General features: G+C 32.0%; 1 protein-coding gene and 2 long non-coding RNA genes across 4 annotated transcripts; all 3 read right to left on the reverse strand.

Annotated features, from left to right (window-relative positions):
• Positions 1-4667: 4667 nt before the first annotated feature.
• Positions 4668-6706, reverse strand: LOC125221297 (zinc finger protein ZAT5-like). Its single transcript, XM_048123419.1, has 2 exons — positions 6697-6706; positions 4668-5674 (listed from the first exon to the last, which is right to left on the reverse strand). Exons 1-2 carry the CDS (start codon positions 6704-6706, stop codon positions 4896-4898), a joined length of 789 nt encoding a protein of 262 aa, XP_047979376.1. The 3' UTR covers positions 4668-4895.
• Positions 6707-13448: 6742 nt separating this feature from the next.
• Positions 13449-17193, reverse strand: LOC125222287. 2 transcript variants are annotated; one of them, XR_007176512.1, is made up of 4 exons: positions 17129-17193; positions 15168-17017; positions 15019-15087; positions 13449-14189 (listed from the first exon to the last, which is right to left on the reverse strand). It is a non-coding gene; the product is annotated as an uncharacterized LOC125222287 (long non-coding RNA). The 2 variants fall into 2 exon arrangements; XR_007176513.1 differs by having other exon boundaries at positions 13449-14199; positions 15168-17177.
• A 3859-nt stretch (positions 17194-21052) lies between these two features.
• Positions 21053-21830, reverse strand: LOC125222289. The gene is made up of 2 exons (XR_007176515.1): positions 21731-21830; positions 21053-21271 (listed from the first exon to the last, which is right to left on the reverse strand). It is a non-coding gene; the product is annotated as an uncharacterized LOC125222289 (long non-coding RNA).
• Between the last annotated feature and the right edge of the window lie 263 nt (positions 21831-22093).

Here is a 22093-nt window from a genome sequence, read left to right on the forward strand (position 1 = left end):
CTTACAGCATCAAAATATAAATATAGACTTGTGCATCCTTGATTAGAGTTACAATATCCTTCCAACCTTATGCTGCCACGTGACAGACATGTAACATGCAGCATTGTAATCACTTCAATGCAATACATATTTGTGAAAGTCGTAGATGGATTTCTGCAGATTGCATTATAGTTATATGAAGATTAACTATAATAAGGTTGTATTTTATATATTAACTATAATAAGGGTCTATGAAAATTTGTCCCGGTTTGATCGGGCACGAGTTTTAAGAAATATAATGGAAGTGAGTTGAAAAAGTTAGTGGATTGTGAGTCCTATTTTTATATATTAGTTTTATAATAAAATGTGAATAGGAATGAGTTAGTCCACTGCTAAAAATAGTAAAAGTGAAATGAGACAAATTTTGGGGGACAGACGGAAATGGAAAAATGGGACAAATTTTCAGGGAAGGGGAAAATATTTTATATTGTTGAGTTTTGCATTTTCATTAGAACTTTTTTAAAAATAGGAACTCTTTCCTTGTTGGTCCATCCTCTAAAAATAAAAACTTTCTATTTAGGAAATTTCTTTTCCTTTAATGAAGTGAGATTCATTTTCTCTAAACATACTTTCTTTCCACCTCGCTCTTACTTTAATAATTGTGCGTTAAAACTCGTGTTTTTTCAAGAGTTTTTGTTTTTATGGAATGAAGGGAGTATTAAATATCATCCCATTTGGGGCATGAGATATATATGAAAAAAAACCTCTAAGTTGATCTTCCATTCTGAAAATTTCGAGTATTGTTGTTATATTTTGGTGTATGTTCCCTTTAGCCTAAAACCGTTCTTTCAATACTTAAGTTGGTTTGCTATGCTAGTTATTGCTTTTCTCTTAGACATGCTTTTAAATCTTTGATTGCATCACTCTAATTGTTGGAATTTTATATTGAGATTGAGTGGTTTCTAGCCACAATATATCTACGAGCCTTCCGAAAAGACATTAATGGTGAGTGATTTTGTAAAAGGGACATAAATGGGAAGTGAACACTTTTCTATAAACTCGACTTCTTGTTTTAAAAAGACTCAAAAATCAAATTTTGTTATAAAGAGAATCAAAATGTAGTTTTTTTGGTAATTTAATTATCACTCCTACCACAATTTCTTCATGCATTTTTTTTATGTGGGATAGAATATAGTAATTTATATATATGTAGGACCAAAATATATGAGATGCTTTACATTTTAAAAAAGAAAACACTTCTTATGGAGTATTCCAGGAGTTGAAAATAGAGTATGAGGTAATGGAGTTATTTTTCATTCTCATGATTAAGACTTTATAAGACTTCTAACGGGCAGAATTTTAAAAATGCCTTACAAATATATTAGTAGTTGGAAATATGCCTTAAATTTTCAAGACTTCTTATGGCGAATTAAGACTTGCTTTTACGAATATTTTAAAGACAATTGCTTTTTCTTTCGTGATTCTGTGCATTTGTATTCCACTTTCAGAAAATTATGAATTTGATTGATTATTATCATTTATAAAAATTTTATAAGATGAATTTGACTGATTAATTATCAATTTTTTTTACTAAAAGTCGTATTTTTTAATTGTGCATCAAATTAAATACTTACAATATATAATTTTGAATTAAAAAAATTAATGAAAGTTTGACTCCATATACCAAAAAGTAAAAAATGAACTGAAGTGTGAAGTGCTCCACTATTGTGGCTGTGTGTACACAGATAACTTTTATGGAGTATGTCTAAGAGGATTCGTAGTGCAACGTAACTGTGAAGTGATTATAGTGCTCCGCTGTTATGACTTATGAATACCACTGACTCTAAGAACCTCTGCATAGTTACTAGACTACGCCACACTACACTACACTACTCTCTCATACACACACAACAAATACCTACAATTCATTTGGTTAATTTATTTGGGAAAACAAAGATTAGCTTAATACAATCCACTAATTTTGTCTAACAGGGAGTTTGACGTGAATCCGGGTGTCCTAGAGAATAATCGAAGAACCGGATTTGAGGACAAATCCTTTCATAAAGAAGGAGAGGATGATGTGAATCCGAGTATTCACAATCATAGGATGCAACAACATCGAGGGCCATGGGTTGATTGGGGTCCGAAAAGAAGGTGGAGATATGACAAGGAGCCGAGCTTGATTCGGAGGTCTGACTCAAACCAGAATTTGCCTATCACAATGATGTCCAAATGCTGTTCTAAGACCACCATTATCTTAAGAGATCTTCGCGTGAGTACCTTACACGTCTCAATCGGAGCTCGGATGAGGAAGTTATGGCCGTTTGACGAAAGTCGCGCAGAGCTGCCAAAAATGCCCGGCCACAGAGAAAACGCCCGGTCAATGCCCCAAAACGCCCGGGCGTTTAGCCCGAAAATGCCATTTTTTAAGATTTTAAAGACTATTTTCCCTATTACTTTTGTTTAGTATAAATACTCTTTTGTAGGGTTTTCATTCTCAGCTTTTGAATATTTGTAAGAGACAATTTCTCCATATTTGAGAGCTCACCTTCTTCATCTTTTGAAGACTTATCAAATTCCTTTGGGTTGCATTCGATCTTTTGCCGGGCTAAGGTTGATTGTAAAGGTATGCTTGCTAGTTCTTGTGTTGCTAGTTTGTGGAGCCATTAGGTGTTTGTATGTGAAAGTGCCTTTGGGATTTCTTTCTTGTTCTTCACCTAAATCATAACACTAATCCATCCTCTATCCTTTTATCCATTTTTCTTGTTCCATTTCTTGGTTTATCTTATTTATTTACTGGGTTTATTTACAAGAACAAGTTCGGGGCAAATTCATGAGTCTTCAATCTAAAAGATTCACATTAGAGTTTGTGACAACTGGTACAGAAGTAGGCCTAGCATTAAAAAACATTCCATCTTTCTCTTGTACACTTCTATACACACTTTTTTTATAGTAAAAATTCAGCACATCTTATTTATAATCCTTTGGCAGTTGTTTCCTTAATTTGGCTGTGGAAAAATATATCAACCACCAAATCACAAGAAACTAACTCAAATTTGACATAATTTAGCTCATCACCACAGCATGCATAATAGATTAATTAGAAAGCACATATAAAATCGAAATACAATCAAGAAAAAATCTCGAAATCTTATCCTTAGCAAGAAGTGGATTGCTTAATTTGATTAAAAGAACAAATAAGATTATACTTAGTAATTAAGAGGTATTAATTAATTAGAGGGCGGAGTAGATGATTAATAGACAGAGTAGCGCCCACTAGCATGTGGGCACGAATTACTTATAAGTGGGCACATGGCTTAGAAAATAATCACCGAAACGTGCACATAACAAACACACACAACCAACAACAACTTGACAACCTAATTAGTCCCTTAACCCTTCCCACATAGCTGCAATTAATTATTGGATATTACATTTAATTGCAGAATATGACTGTTTCATTTGATTAAATTCAAGATAAGATGGCTGAACTATATTATAGATTGATCATGAGGTTATGCTCTACCTAATTGGTTGTACCTTGAGTTTTTTTGTTTTTTTGATCTGAAACTAACCCAGATACAAATACTTTTACCTATGTATATATCAAGCGAATTTTCCTTTATCTTTTTTCATTCTAACTTTAGATCTATGTTCCCAAAATATAACACGTCTAGCCATTTTAATTTTGATAAATTTGATCAGTCACATTTTACAAAATTATAGCTTAGGCTGTTGGAACAAGAATCGTTTGCATACACCTGTCATGAGTTAAAAGTATCAATAAAAAAGCTTTGCCATGAATGACAAATATTACATAATACAAAGATCTAAATACTAGATATTCCATCTTTTAATTCTCAATATCTTAATATGTACTCTCTCCGCTTAAAAAAAAATCTTATTTTGTTATTCCGGAATGCCCGTGATTTAAAGTCTTACTTTTTTTCAATTTTAAGTAAGTGCACCTCATCATTCCATTGAATCGCATTCTATTATGAAACTAATATATGAAAATGGGTCCATATCCACGAACTTCTTTTTCTTCTATTTTTTTTTTCAGAATTGATCAATTTCTTAAAATAGCGTATTAATTCAAAATAAAACTATACAAATTAATAATATTGGTTACAATCATCAGACGTGGATAATAGGTTTAGTTAGTTAGATTATAAGCTTTAAAGTGAGGTGTCAAGAGAAACAGGTTCGAATATGTGAATATTAAAAGATGAATAAAAGATGGGAATACAGGTGGGTTGGTTTGGCAGTTACCAGACCTATCTTTCATATCCATTTATTCCTCGTCATTTATTGGAAAGTCGAAACACACACTCAAACAAAACCTTTTATTCATTTTGTAATCTAAGTTGCAAACGCAACCTAATCCATCACTTTTGCTTGTGGTGCTCCTTATCCTCATGCCTTAACCCAGTCACTCTCCCACCCATAACTACTACTACTAGTATTCATCTCTCAAGTTTTACTCTATCAGACTATATATCGATATTATTGATAATTTTATTATTTACTAATAAACGATATTCCATAAAATAAAATATTGTACTACTAGCTAGTTGAATTGCTTGAAATTAACATTTTGTTACTATCCTTGGAATTAGATAAACAAAACAAAAACACATGAAAAGATGGCCACATCACTTACTTTTCGTGAATGAAAGGCAACCATGAATAGTAACCACTTACTCACTCAAAGAATTCAACTTAAACTTCATCACTGAAAAAATGAACACAACCAAAATGTTTAATCGGCCTCGTTCAAATCTCAATGTGTTTATTACAGGAAACAATAATGAATAATGTAGCTCATAAATTTATAGTAATAGAAAAAAACAAAAACAAATATTGTTGGTATAATTATTCACATGATCAAATGTCAACCCCAATTATCCTCCTATCTAGTAGTGGCAATCCACAAGCGCGGCGGCGGAGAAGACTACATGCGGCGGCGGCTGTAGTTTCTCCTCCTCCGGCGGAGCCGGGAGGTTGAGATCCAATGCCAATATATTTCTGGGCTTCTCATCCGCAGCTTCATTCCTAGGCCTATGCCGCCGCATGTGGCCGCCGAGGGCTTGGCCCGATCCGAATTCGGAGCCGCAGATGGAGCACTCATGCATTTTGGGCTTGTTGGGATCATTATGTGCTGGACAAATGGTGGTTAATTTTCTGAAATCAGTTCCTCTTTCCTCTTCTTGATCAGTTTCGGCGGCGGTTTTGGGCTTCTTGTGGCTGGCTCTGTGGCCCCCCAATGCTTGGAAAGATGGGAAGGTTCTGTTGCAGGTCTTGCACTCATAGACGTAGATGCCTACTTTTCCGGCTGAGGCGAATTTCCGGCTGCTGAATTTATTGTCCGGCACCGCTGCCTGTGGAGGAGACTTCCCACGTGCGAGGAGAATCAAACAGTTGGCCATGTCCTCGTCTTCTTCGGTGCTTGTCGATATCCCACTTGAGGTCGCCGGAGATGATACCAATGAATTGTTTGAGGAGGTGGACGAAGACGGCCTTGGCCGCTTCGTTCGCTTCCCCTTCGCGATCATATTCTGATCACTCAACTCCTCCAACATCTCCAATTCAATTAAGTAAATCAAGTGAAGAAGAGAGAGAGTTGGAAACGAACACACTATTATTGAGTGGAAGTGTGATAAAGTGAGAATGAAATAGTGAGGCCCAAAATAAACTTAGATTTATATTATGGTAAAGAATAAGAAATATGGTGGTGTTAAAAGCCGCCCCTCGTGAATACTCAACTGTTTAGGTTAAGCCAACCAATCTTTCTTGCTGCAGTTTCCAATTTAAAGTTTATATGAATCTCTTTCTCTACTTTCTTAACTAATTAAACATACTTATGTTTTTTTTTAATCGATCTTTATTATGAATACAGTTTAAGTACTTATGTATTTGAGTTAAAATGTTGAAATATGGTTTTTTGTTGAGGTGGTAATATAGATCAAAATCGAGTGGCATTTAATAAGCTTATTGATGGTTAGTCCAAGTCAGAGGCTTTAAAATACGTTACAATGAAATAAATTGCAGGCTCATTATCTATTTCAATATGCAGGGAATAGTGTGCGATATGGTCCCTCAAATTTATTAATGCTATTTTCTTTGAATGACATAATAAATAAATACTAGTACTCCCTATTCATTATAATAGTATGGTTTTCTGTTATAGCCATAGGAATATATAAAAAGAGTGCTTCTAATTTTGTATAGCTATTAAGGATTGAAAAATAAGGGGGTCATTTAGACACGCAAGTGATTCTTAGCACACGCAGTTTCAATCCTTTATTTTCCAAAAAATTAGAGTAGTAAGTACTACTACTTACTTATCCAAATCGTTGGACTGACTCCAAGTCTCAATTCTCAATTATGTATACTCGATGAAAGTCCCATCAAAATAGTACTAGTAGTAAGCAATAAAAATAAACATCCAAGTGTAATTGTCTTTTCCAAAATATGAAGGTTAACTATATATATTATTATAATTCGAATATTTAATGTTGGGCGTATAATTTAGGTTCTCACTTGTCGTCACAATTTGCCAGCTAAAGTGAGAAATAAACACAAGCATTAAAGCAAGGAGATTGCACGTTAAAGGCATGCTCCACCACATTCACTCCATCTCTTCTTAAACTTAAAGAAAAGTGTATACTTTAGAGAGAGAGAGCAAACAAGATTCGGTTGGGTATCAAGCAAAACCCATCACCATTTTTCATCAACACTCTATTCCTTTTTAATAATTTATCAATATGCCTGGTCTGTTTATCCAAATAGACTATAAAGCATTTATATTCATGAAAATGTAGAAATCAGATGTAGAGTAATTTTCATAATTTAAATAGCTCTTAGAAGAAAGTAATAAATGAAGTTGTCAAAATTAAATACTCCCTATTGGCCCATACATATTTCCAAGGGTTGCAAGAAAAGGACTTGTGTAGGGACACTTAAGAAGAAGGCCAGGATGTGAAGAGAGTAACTGTCGTATGGACAATTTTGTGACATGTGACTATTCATTCACCGCTTCTAAATTCTATGGAAAATTAATTTTTAAATGATATTTATTTCGTATTTCATGTTATAAAGTACTAGACGTCATGCATTTTTTGTGATGGTATACTATTTAGGACACTAGAAAAAACTTGTGTTAGTATCAGTGAAGTTAGCAAAGTTGGGTAGTTGTAAGAACACTATTTTAGGATAAATTTTTAAGAATATTTGATTCATGGGTGTGTTATCAACTGGCCTTGCAATCCACGCTTCCAAGATTACTTATAATTAAGTGGAGTGACTGCTTTAGGCTTTCTGGGACAACCAACAATTATCAGAAATTAACAACTTAGAACAACCTGTTTAATTTCCAGGTACTTTTCATCGTTAGTTACCAATAAATAAATAAATAAATATTTGTTGTATTTTATCTGCTACAGATAATATTTTCAACTTATTAAAATATATGACGACCCTGGATTAAGTTGTCCCTTTTCTCAAATTTTTTAAACTTTGACATACATTTTCCAAATGTGGATGAGTTTTTATCACTCGGTTACTTAAATCATTTAAAAGTAGATGTATAATTTTTGTTGACTAAAACTCATCGATGTTGCGCGGTTGGTATATCAACTTTGGATAAAACGTTGAATCCAAAAAATAGCGAGGAATAGCTAGGTATAATCTATATTTGGTTTTTATATTATATTTTTTAATTTTCGTAAAAATTAATTACAATTATTTACAGAATTATAGAAACAAAACAAATGAAAGAAAGAGAGGAGTGATGAAACGGAAGAACAAATATGTGGTCCCAAAATGTAGTTAATTTGACCATTATACTACTACTATATAAGGGCCAATCAACATAGCTGTTTCTTTCACGTATGAATATCCTAATAATTAAAAAATAAATTTTGCATTCTTGAAAATCGGCAAGATGTAGTAATTACTAATGTCACTCGCTGCATAATAGGACAATTTCACTAAGTCTAATACTTCAATGTGCAAAATATTGTTTTGAGTTTGTGATCTATACTTTGTGCTCAACCTTTTAACAAGTGTTTGCTAATAAACTTAGAAATGAACTGAACAAAAGATGTTTTAAGAAGCAAGTATATGGTTAGAATCGTCGACTACGCATTAATTAGTGTGATATTATCCGTTTTGAGTCAAACCTGCATGAATTTGTTTTTCGGATTTATAATATTTGTCTTTCAGCAACTTTCAAGGCAACTTAGGGAAGAAGCGTATCCAGAGTATGTGATGTTTAAAATAAAAGGAGAATTTACTGAGATACAGAAAAAAAATATTGCGGCGCAAAAACATAAAAAGAGGGCTCATATTATTAAGCATAACAAATTCAAGTTAACTTGACTAGCAGTGTGAGGCACGTTAGGAAACTACATCACCCATGCCAATGGGATGTCAATCGGGCCAGCCCACCGGGTTTCGGGCCAATCCTATTCGGGTTGCGGGTCAATCGGGTGCGGGCTAATCGGACTGTGATTTTTTCGGGTTATGAAAGTTCAACCCTAACCCTAAAAGCTCGAGTTTCGGGCTAGCCCAGCGGGCTAATCGGATTGCTATCGATAAAATTAACATGCGTTCAATCCAATAAATAATGGTAAAAATTAGTTATATTTATGAAATGTAAAATATTTAATTATGATAAATTTGAGATTTATGCAAAATAAAACATAAACATCAAGAAATTTCAAAGCATGTTTTAAAAATTTAAATATATTTTTAGTGAATTTGAAGTTTCTAATTTATATATCTATTATTATATTGATAAAATTTTAATATATAATTTATATATTTAATATATAAAATTGAAAGTTATTTTTTTAGTAATCTATATTATAAAATAACCAATGAAGTGTCAAATTAGAGTCAAACAAATAGAACGATAGAAATTTTATCGGGTTTTCGGGCCAGCCCATCGGGTTTTCGGGTCTGGCCCTAACGGGTTGCGGGTTAATCGGGTGCGGGCTAATCGGGCTGTGATTTTATCGGGCTAGAAGACCCTGTAAATTTGGCGGGCTATTCGGGCCGGTCCACGGGTTGCGGGCTACATTGACATCCCCAATGACTAATCATTTTAAAGAAACTGCCAATTGAAAATAGAGTGAACTACGTAAATGATGTCTGATCTTTCACTTTCGCACATAAATGATATCTGATCTTTATTTTATATCGTTTTTGGTACTCAGTGACAAAAATAACCCTAGGTACCAAATATGTGATTTTTTTCATAGAGGATATTTTTGGAAATTTCCATTAAATAATACCAAATATGTGATTATTTTTTCTTCCGTTCTTATTTCTCTTTTTCTTCTTTAGTTTCTTCTTTTCTTTTTTTTCTTCCTTTTCTTCTTTCTTTTTAGTATTTTATCTTCCTTTCTTTTATCCTTTTTTCTCCTTAGTTTATGTTTCTTCTTCCTTATTTTCTCTTCTTTCGTTTTAGTGTTATATACATACATCTAATTGCATTCATAATATAAATAAAAAATAAAAATACCTAATTAAGTTAATTATTTAAAGTAATTAAATCAATTGAATATTTTTTATTAAATTATTTTATACTCATTTTAAGGTTGAAATACCTAACTAAAAATATTCAACTTTTTATATCATTATGAATACAATTCACAATATTAAATTTTTATTAAGGCTATATTGATTAGTTACTAATTTAATGTTAAATAATAATAATTATTACATAATATTATGTGATTCATAATTTATATAATTATACTACGATTATTTATTAATTACTATCGATTTTTAGTATTATAACAATAATAATCTATATTGATTGGTTACTAATTTAATGTAAAATAATAATTAATAATTATTACATAATATTATGTAATTCATAGTTTATATAATTACACTACAATTATTTATTAATTACTATCAAATTTTTAGTATTATAACAATAATAATTAAATATAATTATAACTATAATTATATTTAAATATATTTGAATGATATTAAAAATAAATTAATTATTAATTTATAACATCAAAATAATAATATTAATATTGATTAATAATAATAGTATAAAGAATTAGGAGAATGAGAGAAAATATTATAATATCACTTTTGGTACAAATTTTATGTATGCCCAAAATACCCTCTATGATATAAATGGAAAAATATATTTGTTTAAAGGACATTTTGGGAAGAAAATTGCATCAGGTACCAAAAATGTGATTTATAAGTATCAAAAACGATATAAAATAAAGATCAGGTACCATTTACGTGCGAAAGTGAAAGATCAAGTACCATTTTTTTAGATCACTCTTAAAAATATATCGCTTCAAACATACATTTCCACTTTATTTCATTAGTAACAATCTCATCAAGCTACAAACATGTACAAAGGGTTAATTATATAAAATTTGGTCAAATTTGGTTCGTCCCATAAATTTAAAAATCAACTAAAAAAACTATATTAAGTTTGAATTTGTTTGCAATCGTACCATGGAAAAATTTGGTGAAATTATACTTCCCCCATCCCATAAAAATATGGACTTTAGGGACGACACATATTTTAATGAGAAATTAGTAAAGTGAGAGATAGACAAAAAAATGGTTGGAGTATTCTTATTGGAGAATGCGACTCACTTTATAAAAGAGAACAACTTGCCAAAATGGAAGTGAACTAATTTTGTGGAACAGACTAAAATGAAAAAAAAAAAGAGACTATTTTTATGGAACATAGTAAGTACTACTCACTCCGTCCCGCTTAAGATGACACGTTTTCCTTTTTAGTTTGTCCCAATTAAGATGACACATTTCATTTTTTTAGAAATTTTCTCTCTCCAATTAATACACCCAACTGACAAACTCATAGTTTAGGATGGTCTTAGAGGTGTTCAACCCATGTTTTTGTTGAATTAAGGTGTTTATAATAGGTTTCCACTCATATAGTCATCAATTAGATGAAGTAATGAGTTTGTCGGAGTTTTGAAGTAAAAACAGGTCAAAACGGAGCAAAGTGGAGCAAATGGCTGATTCCAGAGAAAAAACCCGGTCGGGTGTTTCGTGCAACTAGCGGGTTCCAGAGAGAAAACCCGGTCGGGTGTTTTGCCACCTGCAAATCACCCGGTCGGGTGTTTTTGACAGCTTCAAATATAAAAGGGGTTCTCACTCATTTTCGAACCCCAACTTTCCCCATGGCAAATTGAGAGAAAAATCGAGAGATCCAAGAGGATGGAAGGCAAGGAGGCTTCCATCTTCAAGAGATTGAAGAAGAAAGATTCTCCCCAACATCAAGTCCACCTTAGGGAGTTCTATTATGTTCCTTGGGTAGAATGATAGTAGGGTGAGAGAAAGTGAAGTTTGAATGAGTGTGAGACATGTTGGAGGAGTTGCCAATGATGATTTTGTGCAAAAATTTTCAAAAATCTTGTTTTCCTTTGATGTTTTTGTATTTTCCTTTGTCTTAGCTTCCACTATGAGTGACTAAGTCTTTATTAGGGATATTGGTGAAGTTTGTATGGAATCCATGGGTTAAGCCTTGATTTATACTTATCTATCTCTTTTGTGGTGGTTTTGTTGGTTATTGTGCTTTTTCATTGTCTAATTGATTAGCTACCAATTGGATATGTTTTGTTCTAATTATTTCCATTGAGAGATGCTTGATTAGATTGTTAAATAACCAACAACTTCATGCGTTGTATGTGCTCAAGAGAGGCATAGCTAGAGAGAGGGCTTGGGTCCGTAGGTTTTAGGAGTCGGTTTCGAAGTGTAGGGAGGAGACTCCGACATTAGAGGCCGATCAACGCGTTAGGTGCACCCGAGAGGGGGTCTAACCAATTAATCCGACCTTCCTAGCCACACATAAGACCATTTAGATGAGCATGATCCCTAGGTGAACACCCGTGATCCATACCCACGGATCCATATCCCTACCTTCTCAATTTGAGTGAATTCTATCCTTTATTTGCTTTATTTTCCTAATTTACTATTTGTTTACTTGTTCTTTGATCTTAGTTAAGAAAAACCAAAAACCCCTTCTATTAGTCTAGATAATGTTCAAAGTTGCATCGTAGTACTCAAGCCGGCATTTAGTCTTCGAGGATCGATAATTTCAACTTGCCACGTGCTACATACCCCATACACTTGTGGGTGACATATTTGTTGCAAATTTAGCATAAGTCAAGTTTTTGACCACTTTTTCTCATTCCTATTAAAATATTCATCCTTCTTTCTCTCTCTATTTTAAGACCATGTTTATCTGTTAAAATAGGTCGATCGCCACCTCATATCACATTTTTAAAAAAATACTCCCTCCGTCCCCTACACTTTGACCGGGCACGGATTTTAAGAAATGCAAAGAAAAGTTGGTTGAAAAAGTTAGTGGAATGTGAGACCCATTTTTTTATATTGGTTTTATAATAAAATGTGAGTGAATTGAGTTAGTGGAATGTTGGACCTACTTACTATTTATGGTAAAAATGAAGTGTGACTCTTAATTGGGGACGGACCGAAATGGAAAAGTGTGACTCTTAATCGGGGACGGAGGGAGTAAAAAATTGATTTAAAGGTCTGTCTCTCTCTCCTAAACATTGGTTGGTTTGGAGGCAACCACCAACCGCTTGGTTGGTCAAACATATTCAATGAGTCAGCCAATGAGATTGTGCCAAATGACACATTCTCATTGGTTGATAATTTTTTTAATTAAAATTTATATATGTTTAATATATTATATTAAAAATATATAAAAATTATACCTAAGTTTATAATTTTTCATCCTCTATAAATAGAGACCACGTTTTGCATACCAAAAAAATCTCATTTTTCCTCCTCATATAATCCTTCTTTTTTGGTAAAATAAAAAATCTCCTTTTATTCTCTACAAATATTGTAACTTATGTTTTCTATTTGTTTATTTTTATAAATTTTAGTCTGTCATTTATTGTATTTTTTTATAAATTTTATTGTGCAATAATAAATATTTCATGTAATAATAATATTATTAAAAAAATATATAAAAATAAATATATATTGAAGTGGTTGGGTGGTCATTGATAAACCATCAAAAAAGAATATGGTTGGGTTGGATGAATATTGATGATGTGAAAGATGATATGGAGGAGATAGAAATGAATTAAATATTGAAAAAGAGGATGGTTGGGTTGGGTGGTTGCTGATAAACATGGTCTAATACTTACATCCACATTTTCTCTCTCCAATTAAACACTTTAACCAACAACTTTTAAAATCCCGTGCCGGCCAAGGAATGTGTCATCTTAGCCGGGACGGAGGGAGTATATGATATGACAAACATATCATCTATTTATAAAGAAAATAATGTTGATTCGTTAAAAATATAAATAATTGAAAATAAATCAAAACTTCGTGGGTTTTTTCTTTTTTTCTTCTTATTTTCAAAGTTGCGGATCAAACCAAAACCTGACCAAATTTCATAGTTTTACCTGCAATTTATGTTATAAATGCCATTTCTCTCGACTTGGCAAATACTTTCTTTCCTCCATACTATTTTTATTATCTATGTCATTTAATTTGATGAGGGAGAGTTTTGTCATGGCTTTGTTGAGTCAGTCAGTCAGGTGTGCTTTATTTTGATATATCCTTTCTTTATCTTGGTTAGTGGAGTTTTTTTATTTGTGGTGGTATGTTTTTTCTTTTGCTTTGCTAAGGGTGTAGGATTTTGTACTTACAAAAAAAAGTAAGAGAGTTGTATGGATTAAACCAGAGACTATTTGATCACACAAGGGAAGTACGATTCTTGCAATATTTTTCCTTTGTCCATATATTAATAGCATAAATTTATGCAGTATATTAACTGCGTATTGCATATTATGCAGATCGTATAGCATAATATTTAAATGTTTTTCTCAAAGACATCTGTAAAATATTCTGATAGTATTAATTAGTGAGGTGCACTCACATGCTTACACTCGGTGATCCAGCCTTGTTAAAACTGTGCAGACGCATAATTGCAATGCACTTAATTCCCACTTCCCTCTAATCCTCTCTAAAGATGCTCCTTCCTCTTATGAAAAGAAAGAGAACAGCTACTATAGTAACAATTTTACATATCCAACTTGATAAAGCCCTATGGATGGGACTGGGAGGCAGAGACGGTCACCCCTACTCCCACCTATGCATCCCCGTTCCGTCCTCGTCCTCGTCTCCACCACCCAGCCAACTCTCAAAAGTAGCTCCTACAAATGACTATTCATCTGTTAGTTTGGTTAACAGTCTCTTACAAAATACTTTGATGGATTGAATAATGTTCAAATACTCAATCATATTTACCATAAGTAAAACCATCCTAAATCTCTCTGTGGAACAGTAGATACAAGTGGATCTAGTGATGGATGGGTATAGTGAACCCACTTGTGGAGTGGAGGTTGTAACCAATGCGCACAAAAGAAGGCCAAAAATAGGTACATAAGTTGGCTGTTTAAACTCCCTACTTTCTCTGACGCTGACTTTATGCCAACTCTACTTACAACCACACCTCACTTGCACTTATCAATTCTTAACCAATCCTTAAAAACTACCTCTACCTACACACACGTTCCCCAATTATTTTCCTAATTCTGACATATAATCATTAGTTTCTTCACCTCGTATACTTCTATTCCCCATAAAGATCTTAAAGGATTGACATCCACTTAAAAACATATATAGGGAAATGTAAATATTGTGTGGCCAATATCCGTTGCTTGAAAATGAAATGTAAGCTCCACTAGAATCATAAATTTCACAGAATGTTTCTAATAGTACTTAATTAAGTTTGCCACTCTTATAAATTATAGTCCTACCTAAAACAGTTGCTCATAAAATGCAGGCATTGGTAGATTTTAGGTGAGTTGATTTTACTTGCCTTTATCAAGACTAATCTAAATTAAACCAAACTAGTTGCACACTTTCACTATTTGCAATAAATCTCAGAGATTTGACAATAGATCACCAAAAGTCAGCATGCATTATTAATGTGCTAGTATACTACTAGTATGAAAATTAAAATTGACTTTTGGAGTTTACCTAGCCCAAAGAGAGGAATCTCTCAATTTACTTGCAAGGATCTGCATTTCCTAACAGATTTTCGATTTCCTGCAAGTTGTTCACGTCAACTAAAAAGTCTCAGATAATGAAATGCACATTATGGCCCCCAACAAGTTCAGGCCTCATACCTGGATTAAGCAAACCACGTGCAACACGCTATGTGCCAAGAATTAATTTCTGGATAATGAAGAAGAGCAAGATTTCTTATGTATATAATACTCCACCTAACTGTCGTCATGACAATCTTTAACAGTCTAGGAAGCAGTCTGTAAAGATTGGAACTAGAAACACATCTCTTTCGGCTCATACTATAATTGGAAACTAGAAAACAAAGGCTCCACATCTTGCTCCTAAATATAGTAAGTAGTAACTATGTTTTCCACCACAAACTTCAACTACATTTAGGTATTCACTTTGTTCTGCTTTAGTTATGCAATGAAAAGCAGCCATTGTGTTTGGAAAGCTCCTAGACACCAACAAGTAGCTCCCAACATTTTTCAAGAAAAAGAAACCTAGCCACTGCGATTCCTTGGTGCATGTTCAAAACATGCTTTGTTGCATCAGATGCAACAAAGAATGATTACAAAGCTGAAGCTCTGGGCTCTTATTCTTAATAAGGAACTGCTTTGTTGCATCAGATGCAATAACGACAACGATAAGCTCGGGATATACTTGCTCGCTGTGCCATGGCGGTGGCATTTAGTCAGAAATCCGCCAACACCATCCAACATGGCGGCGCCATAGCTGTTATTTATTAACCTTGGCCCAAACCAATAACCGATCTAACAGATTTAGATATCATAATCCAGTGCTAACTGCTGTGGCATTTAGTCAGAAATCCGCCAACACCATCCAACATGGCGGCGCCATAGCTGTTATTTATTAACCTTGGCCCAAACCAATAACCGATCTAACAGATTTAGATATCATAATCCAGTGCTAACTGCTGCTAATATCTATGTACTATCAATCTGTAGGCAGTTGATAGCCTTCAGGCTCCGGCTCTTTCTGTCCATATTCTCTCAAGTTCTTTCACTAAGTAATAGTCGAACAAGTAAGTACGGAGTATTAAAATTGTGAATACTAAAAACCACTTTGAACTATTTCAAAATATCTCTTTATAATTTGCAAATACCTTTTATAAAACCTTTTGAAACTACTATAGCTTGAGCTACTTGAAATTTATATCGATTGTGCAAACCAGACCTTGAAAATAAAATTTGCAGGATAATGACACACTTCAAGAGGTGTAGTAGTTTCTGTCATGAGTAGCATTTTACTTACTTTTTTTTTATTTACTGAAAGAAAGCAATGATCTGTTTTCGTTCATAATATCCAAAACTGATAGGAATCAAGAAGCTAGATAAGCGAGAAGAAGTTGTAGATTCATATTGAATGCACTCACTATTAGCATCTAAATTGATAACCAATCATCATGTCATATGGTTGTCAACTCATTCGCATACCAAGTTACAACTTCAAAGTTCACATTGTGCCTATGCTTACTTTACATCTTTGATCCTTTTCTACCTACCTTGTTGCATTTTCAAAAGACCCTCCACATGCAGTGACCATGACAAAATTTGTTTAGTACTTGGTATCATGTCCAAATCTCCCCGGTAGTTATGGAATTCTTAGAAGTTTGGACATGTAAAGATTTCAGTACTTGAAATAAAGCTTAGTTCAAGATGATAACTGGATATTGAGACTACACAATTAAGTTCCTAATCCTTAATTATGAGCATCAAATTTAGACAGGTCCAAACGTTCAATGGAAAATGTCCCAAGAAATAGAACTTGACAGCCCATTTGAAATTAGAACTTATAATAGAAATAGTAACAAGCTTTATGTTAATGACAAACACACTAGGGGAGCGTGAATTTGTTCATAGAAACAGTAAATAAAAAGCTCTTAACTCATAGATGGCTGACTATCTCCAAAAAGTAAGAATAGCAGAGACCAGCAGAGTTCGATTCACTTGCAACAAATCAATGATTACCGGAATTAGAGTGTGAATTTCAAATCTATGGGATGAAAAAAGTAAATTGAGTAGAGGCGAAAAAAGCACAAATTAAGAAAGCAGCATACCTCTAGGCTCTAACACAAGCCAATTGGCTTTGCAAGTACAAAGACTGAGTCCCTGACAGCCTGCATAACACACAATGTACGCGCAATATAAGGCTCACTCACATTATCATAAAATTGGAAGTAAATGATAATTAACAAACGAAATTAACTTCAGAATAATATTGAAAGGAATGCCAAAGGTGCGATATGCAGAGGATTGGGCTGTTAGCAAAAAAATCGATAATCTGAATATTTCAATCGAAATGTTAATATTGGTTCAGAATATTCAGTTTGGTTTGAACAAGTATAAAGAAATCAGATTTTTGAATATTATTTCATTTACATTAAAATTTGAATTTTCGAATTAGGCAAAATCCAATGTAATTTTTTAAACCGGGTTTTATTTAAACCGATTTTATTATTTTCTTACTAATTTACCCTCTATATATATATATATGGAAAATTATGAATATGTGGAAGATCAATACAATATTTAAGGAAAATTCATAAATTAAGATAATTAAAATTTATCTAGCCAAGATTGTTGCTTATACTATGTTTTAAACAAATAAATATACTACTACTAATATTTAGCACTAATCTATCGTTAAATTCAAAATTATAAGATTACATATCTTAAATTTTTTATACATATTTCTTGTGTATTAACAGTAAAGTGATGAAAACAAAAAAAAATTACTTTATAATTTTTAATTAATATTATATAATATAAATTTAAGGGAAAAGAACCAAAAGTTTAAAAGAACCAGCTCCAATACAGTACTCCTCAATTATATACGAATAGAATAGTAAAGGGTCATATTATTAATTTTCTTAATTAAAAATATAATCCATGTAGCATTATTTCAACCACTAGATCTTCTATTCTAATTTAATGGCTAAGATTTAGCCTTAGTTTGAAATTGTTAATTAGTTAGCAATTGATCACTCTCCGAATAGTAAAGACTAAAAAGAAGATACTATGTATAATTATTAGTATTATTTTAGTTAATGATCATATTAGAAAATGTATACACATCTAGTTGTTTATATAGCTTAAAATTTTAGTGATAAGTTAATAATAAAATAATTAAATGTGAATGATAATTATTTTTTTGTTTAATTAAATATAAAATATTTTTTTTCCTCACAGGATTTTTTGTGATAGTACTATTATTGTTTTGTGAGTTAAATAAAAAGAGAAAAAAGTAAAAGAGAAAAAAAAATAGAGATAATGTTATTTCTATTTTAGCAAATGTGTCATTTTTGTGGGAAAATTCAAAAAAAAAATTTCTTTTCTAATAGAACATGTGGAATACTTTTGTTGGATGATAACACTAAGAAATGAAGTATATATATATACAATCGCTTGTATGACTTAGAATTTTAAGAATTATTTTAAAATAAAATAATTGGATGAGAATGATTGTTATTATTTCATTGGATGATAACACTTAAAAGTAAAGTATGTGTACATCAGCACATGTAGTTGTTTTTATTAACTTAGAATTTTAAAGATTATTTCCTTGGACGATGACACTAAAAAATTAAATATTCATCCACGTAGTCATCATTTTTATAACTTAAAATTTTATTGATTATTTAATAAGCATTATTCTAGGAAGCGAATGACTAATATTATTTCGTTAGATGATAACACTAGTATATATACATGTAATCATTTTTATAACTTTTAGGTTTAAGAATTATTTAACAAAAAATAATTACATGTGAATGACTAATATTATTTCATTGGATGATAACAATAAGAAATTAGTACTATATATACATGTCGTTTTTATAACTTAGATAATGAATTTTTATTAATAAAATAATTAGATGTAAATGACTATGATTATTATGTTGAATGATAACACTAAGAAATTAAATATATGCTTTTTCATAATTTAGAATTTTACATAATATTAAAGTAATTATTTGATGACTATGATTATTTCGTTGGATGGTAACACTAAGTATATATACATGTAGTCGTTTTATAACTTAGAATTTTAAATAATTTAAATAAAATAATTGAATAAGAATGACTATGATCATTTCGTTGGATGACAACACTGAGAAATGAAGTATATATACATGTAGTTATTTTTATAACTCGAAATTTTTATAGATAATTTTATAATAAAATAATTTGATGCGAATGATTATGATTATTCCGTTGGATAATAACACTAAGAAATTAAGTATATATAGATGCAATCGTTTTATAACTTAAAATTTTAAAAATTATAAATAATTGGATGAGTATGACTATGATTATTTCGTTGGATGATAATACTAAGAAATGAAGTATATTTACATGTATTTGTTTTTATAAACTTAGAATTTTAAAGATTATTTAATAGCAACACAATTAGATGCTAATGATAATCATTTTTTCGTTCGAGTATAATATTAAGAATATATATATAGGGTTTTGATCTATGAAGACCAGATTTAAATACAGAAACGCAGAACAGAGTCATACGTAGGGCATTTTTAGGTCATAGTTAGTTTATTTCAAGGTCATGCTAACAAAGCATGTCCTAAAATGATCTTAACATGACATAAAACCAAATCTTATAATATGACCTAAAACTACTTATTTATGACCTTCCGTATTTTTGGTTAATTATTGACCATTAGATCATCTAATCCTAGGGCCAAGATTTGGGCTGCATTTCTGAATTTAAATGCATTCTTATTTTGATCATCTCCCTATATATATATATATAGGGTTTTGATCTATGAAGACCAGATTTAAATACAGAAACGCAGAACGCGGTCATACGTAGGGCATTTTTAGGTCATAGTTAGTTTATTTTTAGGTCATGCTAACAAAGCATGACCTAAAATGATCTTAGCATGACATAAACCCAAATCTTATAATATGACCTAAAACTACTTAATTATGACCTTCCGTGTTTTGGGTTAATTATTGACCATTAGATCATCTAATCCTAGGGCCAAGATTTGGGCTGCATTTCTGGATTTAAACACATACTTATTTTGATCATCTCCCTATATATATATATATATATATATATATATAGATCAAAACCCTATATATATATATATATATAGAGAGAGAGAGAGAGAGTTGTGATTAATGTCGAACCCTTCTTAAAGACCGAACTAGACACCAAATTTGGGCCACTCATATTTCTTAATCTTATGGTTATGATTAATTTAGAATTTATTTAATATTTTATTAAATAAAAACTTTTTTAATTTATTTTTTATTTTTTAAAAAAAATTTAAAAAAAAATTATTATTATTTTAAATCTTTTAAAAAAAATTTGGAATTTTTTTTGTTATTCGATAAAAACTTGCTGGAGTAAATAATGAACTATATTCACTACATAATGAACTAAATGAATGTATGTTATGAAGTAACATACATTCATTTAGGGGTAATGCAAAATAGTAGTAGGGGTAAGCAAACATGGTTTCAACATGTCAAAGCCCGAGTTTATCAGTCATGGAAGAGTTTAGAAATACAGGCAATTGCCACCACGTTTTTTTTTGAGCATGTATAACAATATAGCATGTTGGCATCTAATGCATATAATCAAATTTTGCATAACAAGCTTAGTATCTAAGTAACTGAAAGAGATACAATATTCCCCTTTGAAATTTGAAATAATTTTTCAAAAATTCTCATATCTGAAATATTTTGAAAGAGATACGAGTTTACCTCATTGTTGCGGTTGAACGTGACGAGTCGAGGTGTTAGGATTCTTTAAGTTTTAACATTTTAGTCATATTCTAATCTAGTACTATCATTCTAGAAAAAGTCTTGAAAGAAGGTTCTTGGGTCCAGAGCGAAAGAACGGTGCTCTGATACCACTCTGTCACGACCACAACTCCCTAGTGCTAGTGAGCGTAGCTATTTCGCGACTAAACGATTCTCAATAATCAAGGGGCAACATAAAAAGGATGAAATCACTCAAATCAAAAGTATCAAAGGCATATGGGTACATAGTCAAAACGTGATCAGAGTATCAAGACTAAGTTCAAAGCTTGCTAGTACATAATTCTAGGTTTTTGCAGCGGAAGAGTCCAAGACAAAATAGCACGTATGAAGACATGCTACTTTGGCCTACCTAACTACTTATTTAATATGCTTGTCCCAACACCTTCGCCTGCTCGTCCACGTTCAACCTGCACATTTGAAAATAACATGCAGGGCTGAGTATTTGATATACTCAGTGGGCACATTGCCAAAAATGGTTCTATCTTTAATTGTCAATGCCATAGTTGAGTGATCACGGGGTTTTACTTAACAGACCCGAGTCACTAAAATACTTTTCCTTTAGTAAAGGTTTTGATTGCAAAATCACGTAACATAGATATACCATATCTGAACCTTGTGTGAACCGGGAATGTGGCCACATTCCACGACGGTCACTGGACCGGCCAACCCCTTTGTTAGCTCACGGTCCCCTTATGTGTACACTAGTCCGAGTAGGGTTTGCGGCCCTACTGGGACCCGAATTCGATTTAACTTAAATTGGCATAGCCAAGCAGATAGGTAATCATAAAACAAAACATGGCATGACAACATACTTGAGCAAAGAATCACATTTTCATACTAAAAACACATTTTAAAAGAATGCCCACCTCAAAAGCTAAAGCTCCTTCCGAAATTTCCTTAACTTGGTCTTAGATGACGTTCGAAGACGTCCCTTTAGGAAATAAAATGATACTTAATTAGATTTTGAGATATCCGTTAAGCTTAAACATGAATGCATCCTAAGTGCGTGATCATTTTATTCTTCCTCTAATTTTTCTAGAAGAGTTCTAGAATTCATGAATATTAATTAAATCAGTAGATTTAATTAAATTGGGAAAAAATTATTCGCTTAACTTGAGGGTGTTTCCTCCTAAGCCATTCATTTAAGTACTAAAAATTTGGCTCGAGGTCTATTCATCGTTAAAGCATCACAATTTCATAAAATTAATCATTTGAGCTCTCATTCTAAA

This window comes from Salvia hispanica, chromosome 4 (genome assembly GCF_023119035.1).
Source record: "Salvia hispanica cultivar TCC Black 2014 chromosome 4, UniMelb_Shisp_WGS_1.0, whole genome shotgun sequence".
Classification (NCBI taxonomy): Eukaryota; Viridiplantae; Streptophyta; class Magnoliopsida; order Lamiales; family Lamiaceae; genus Salvia; species Salvia hispanica.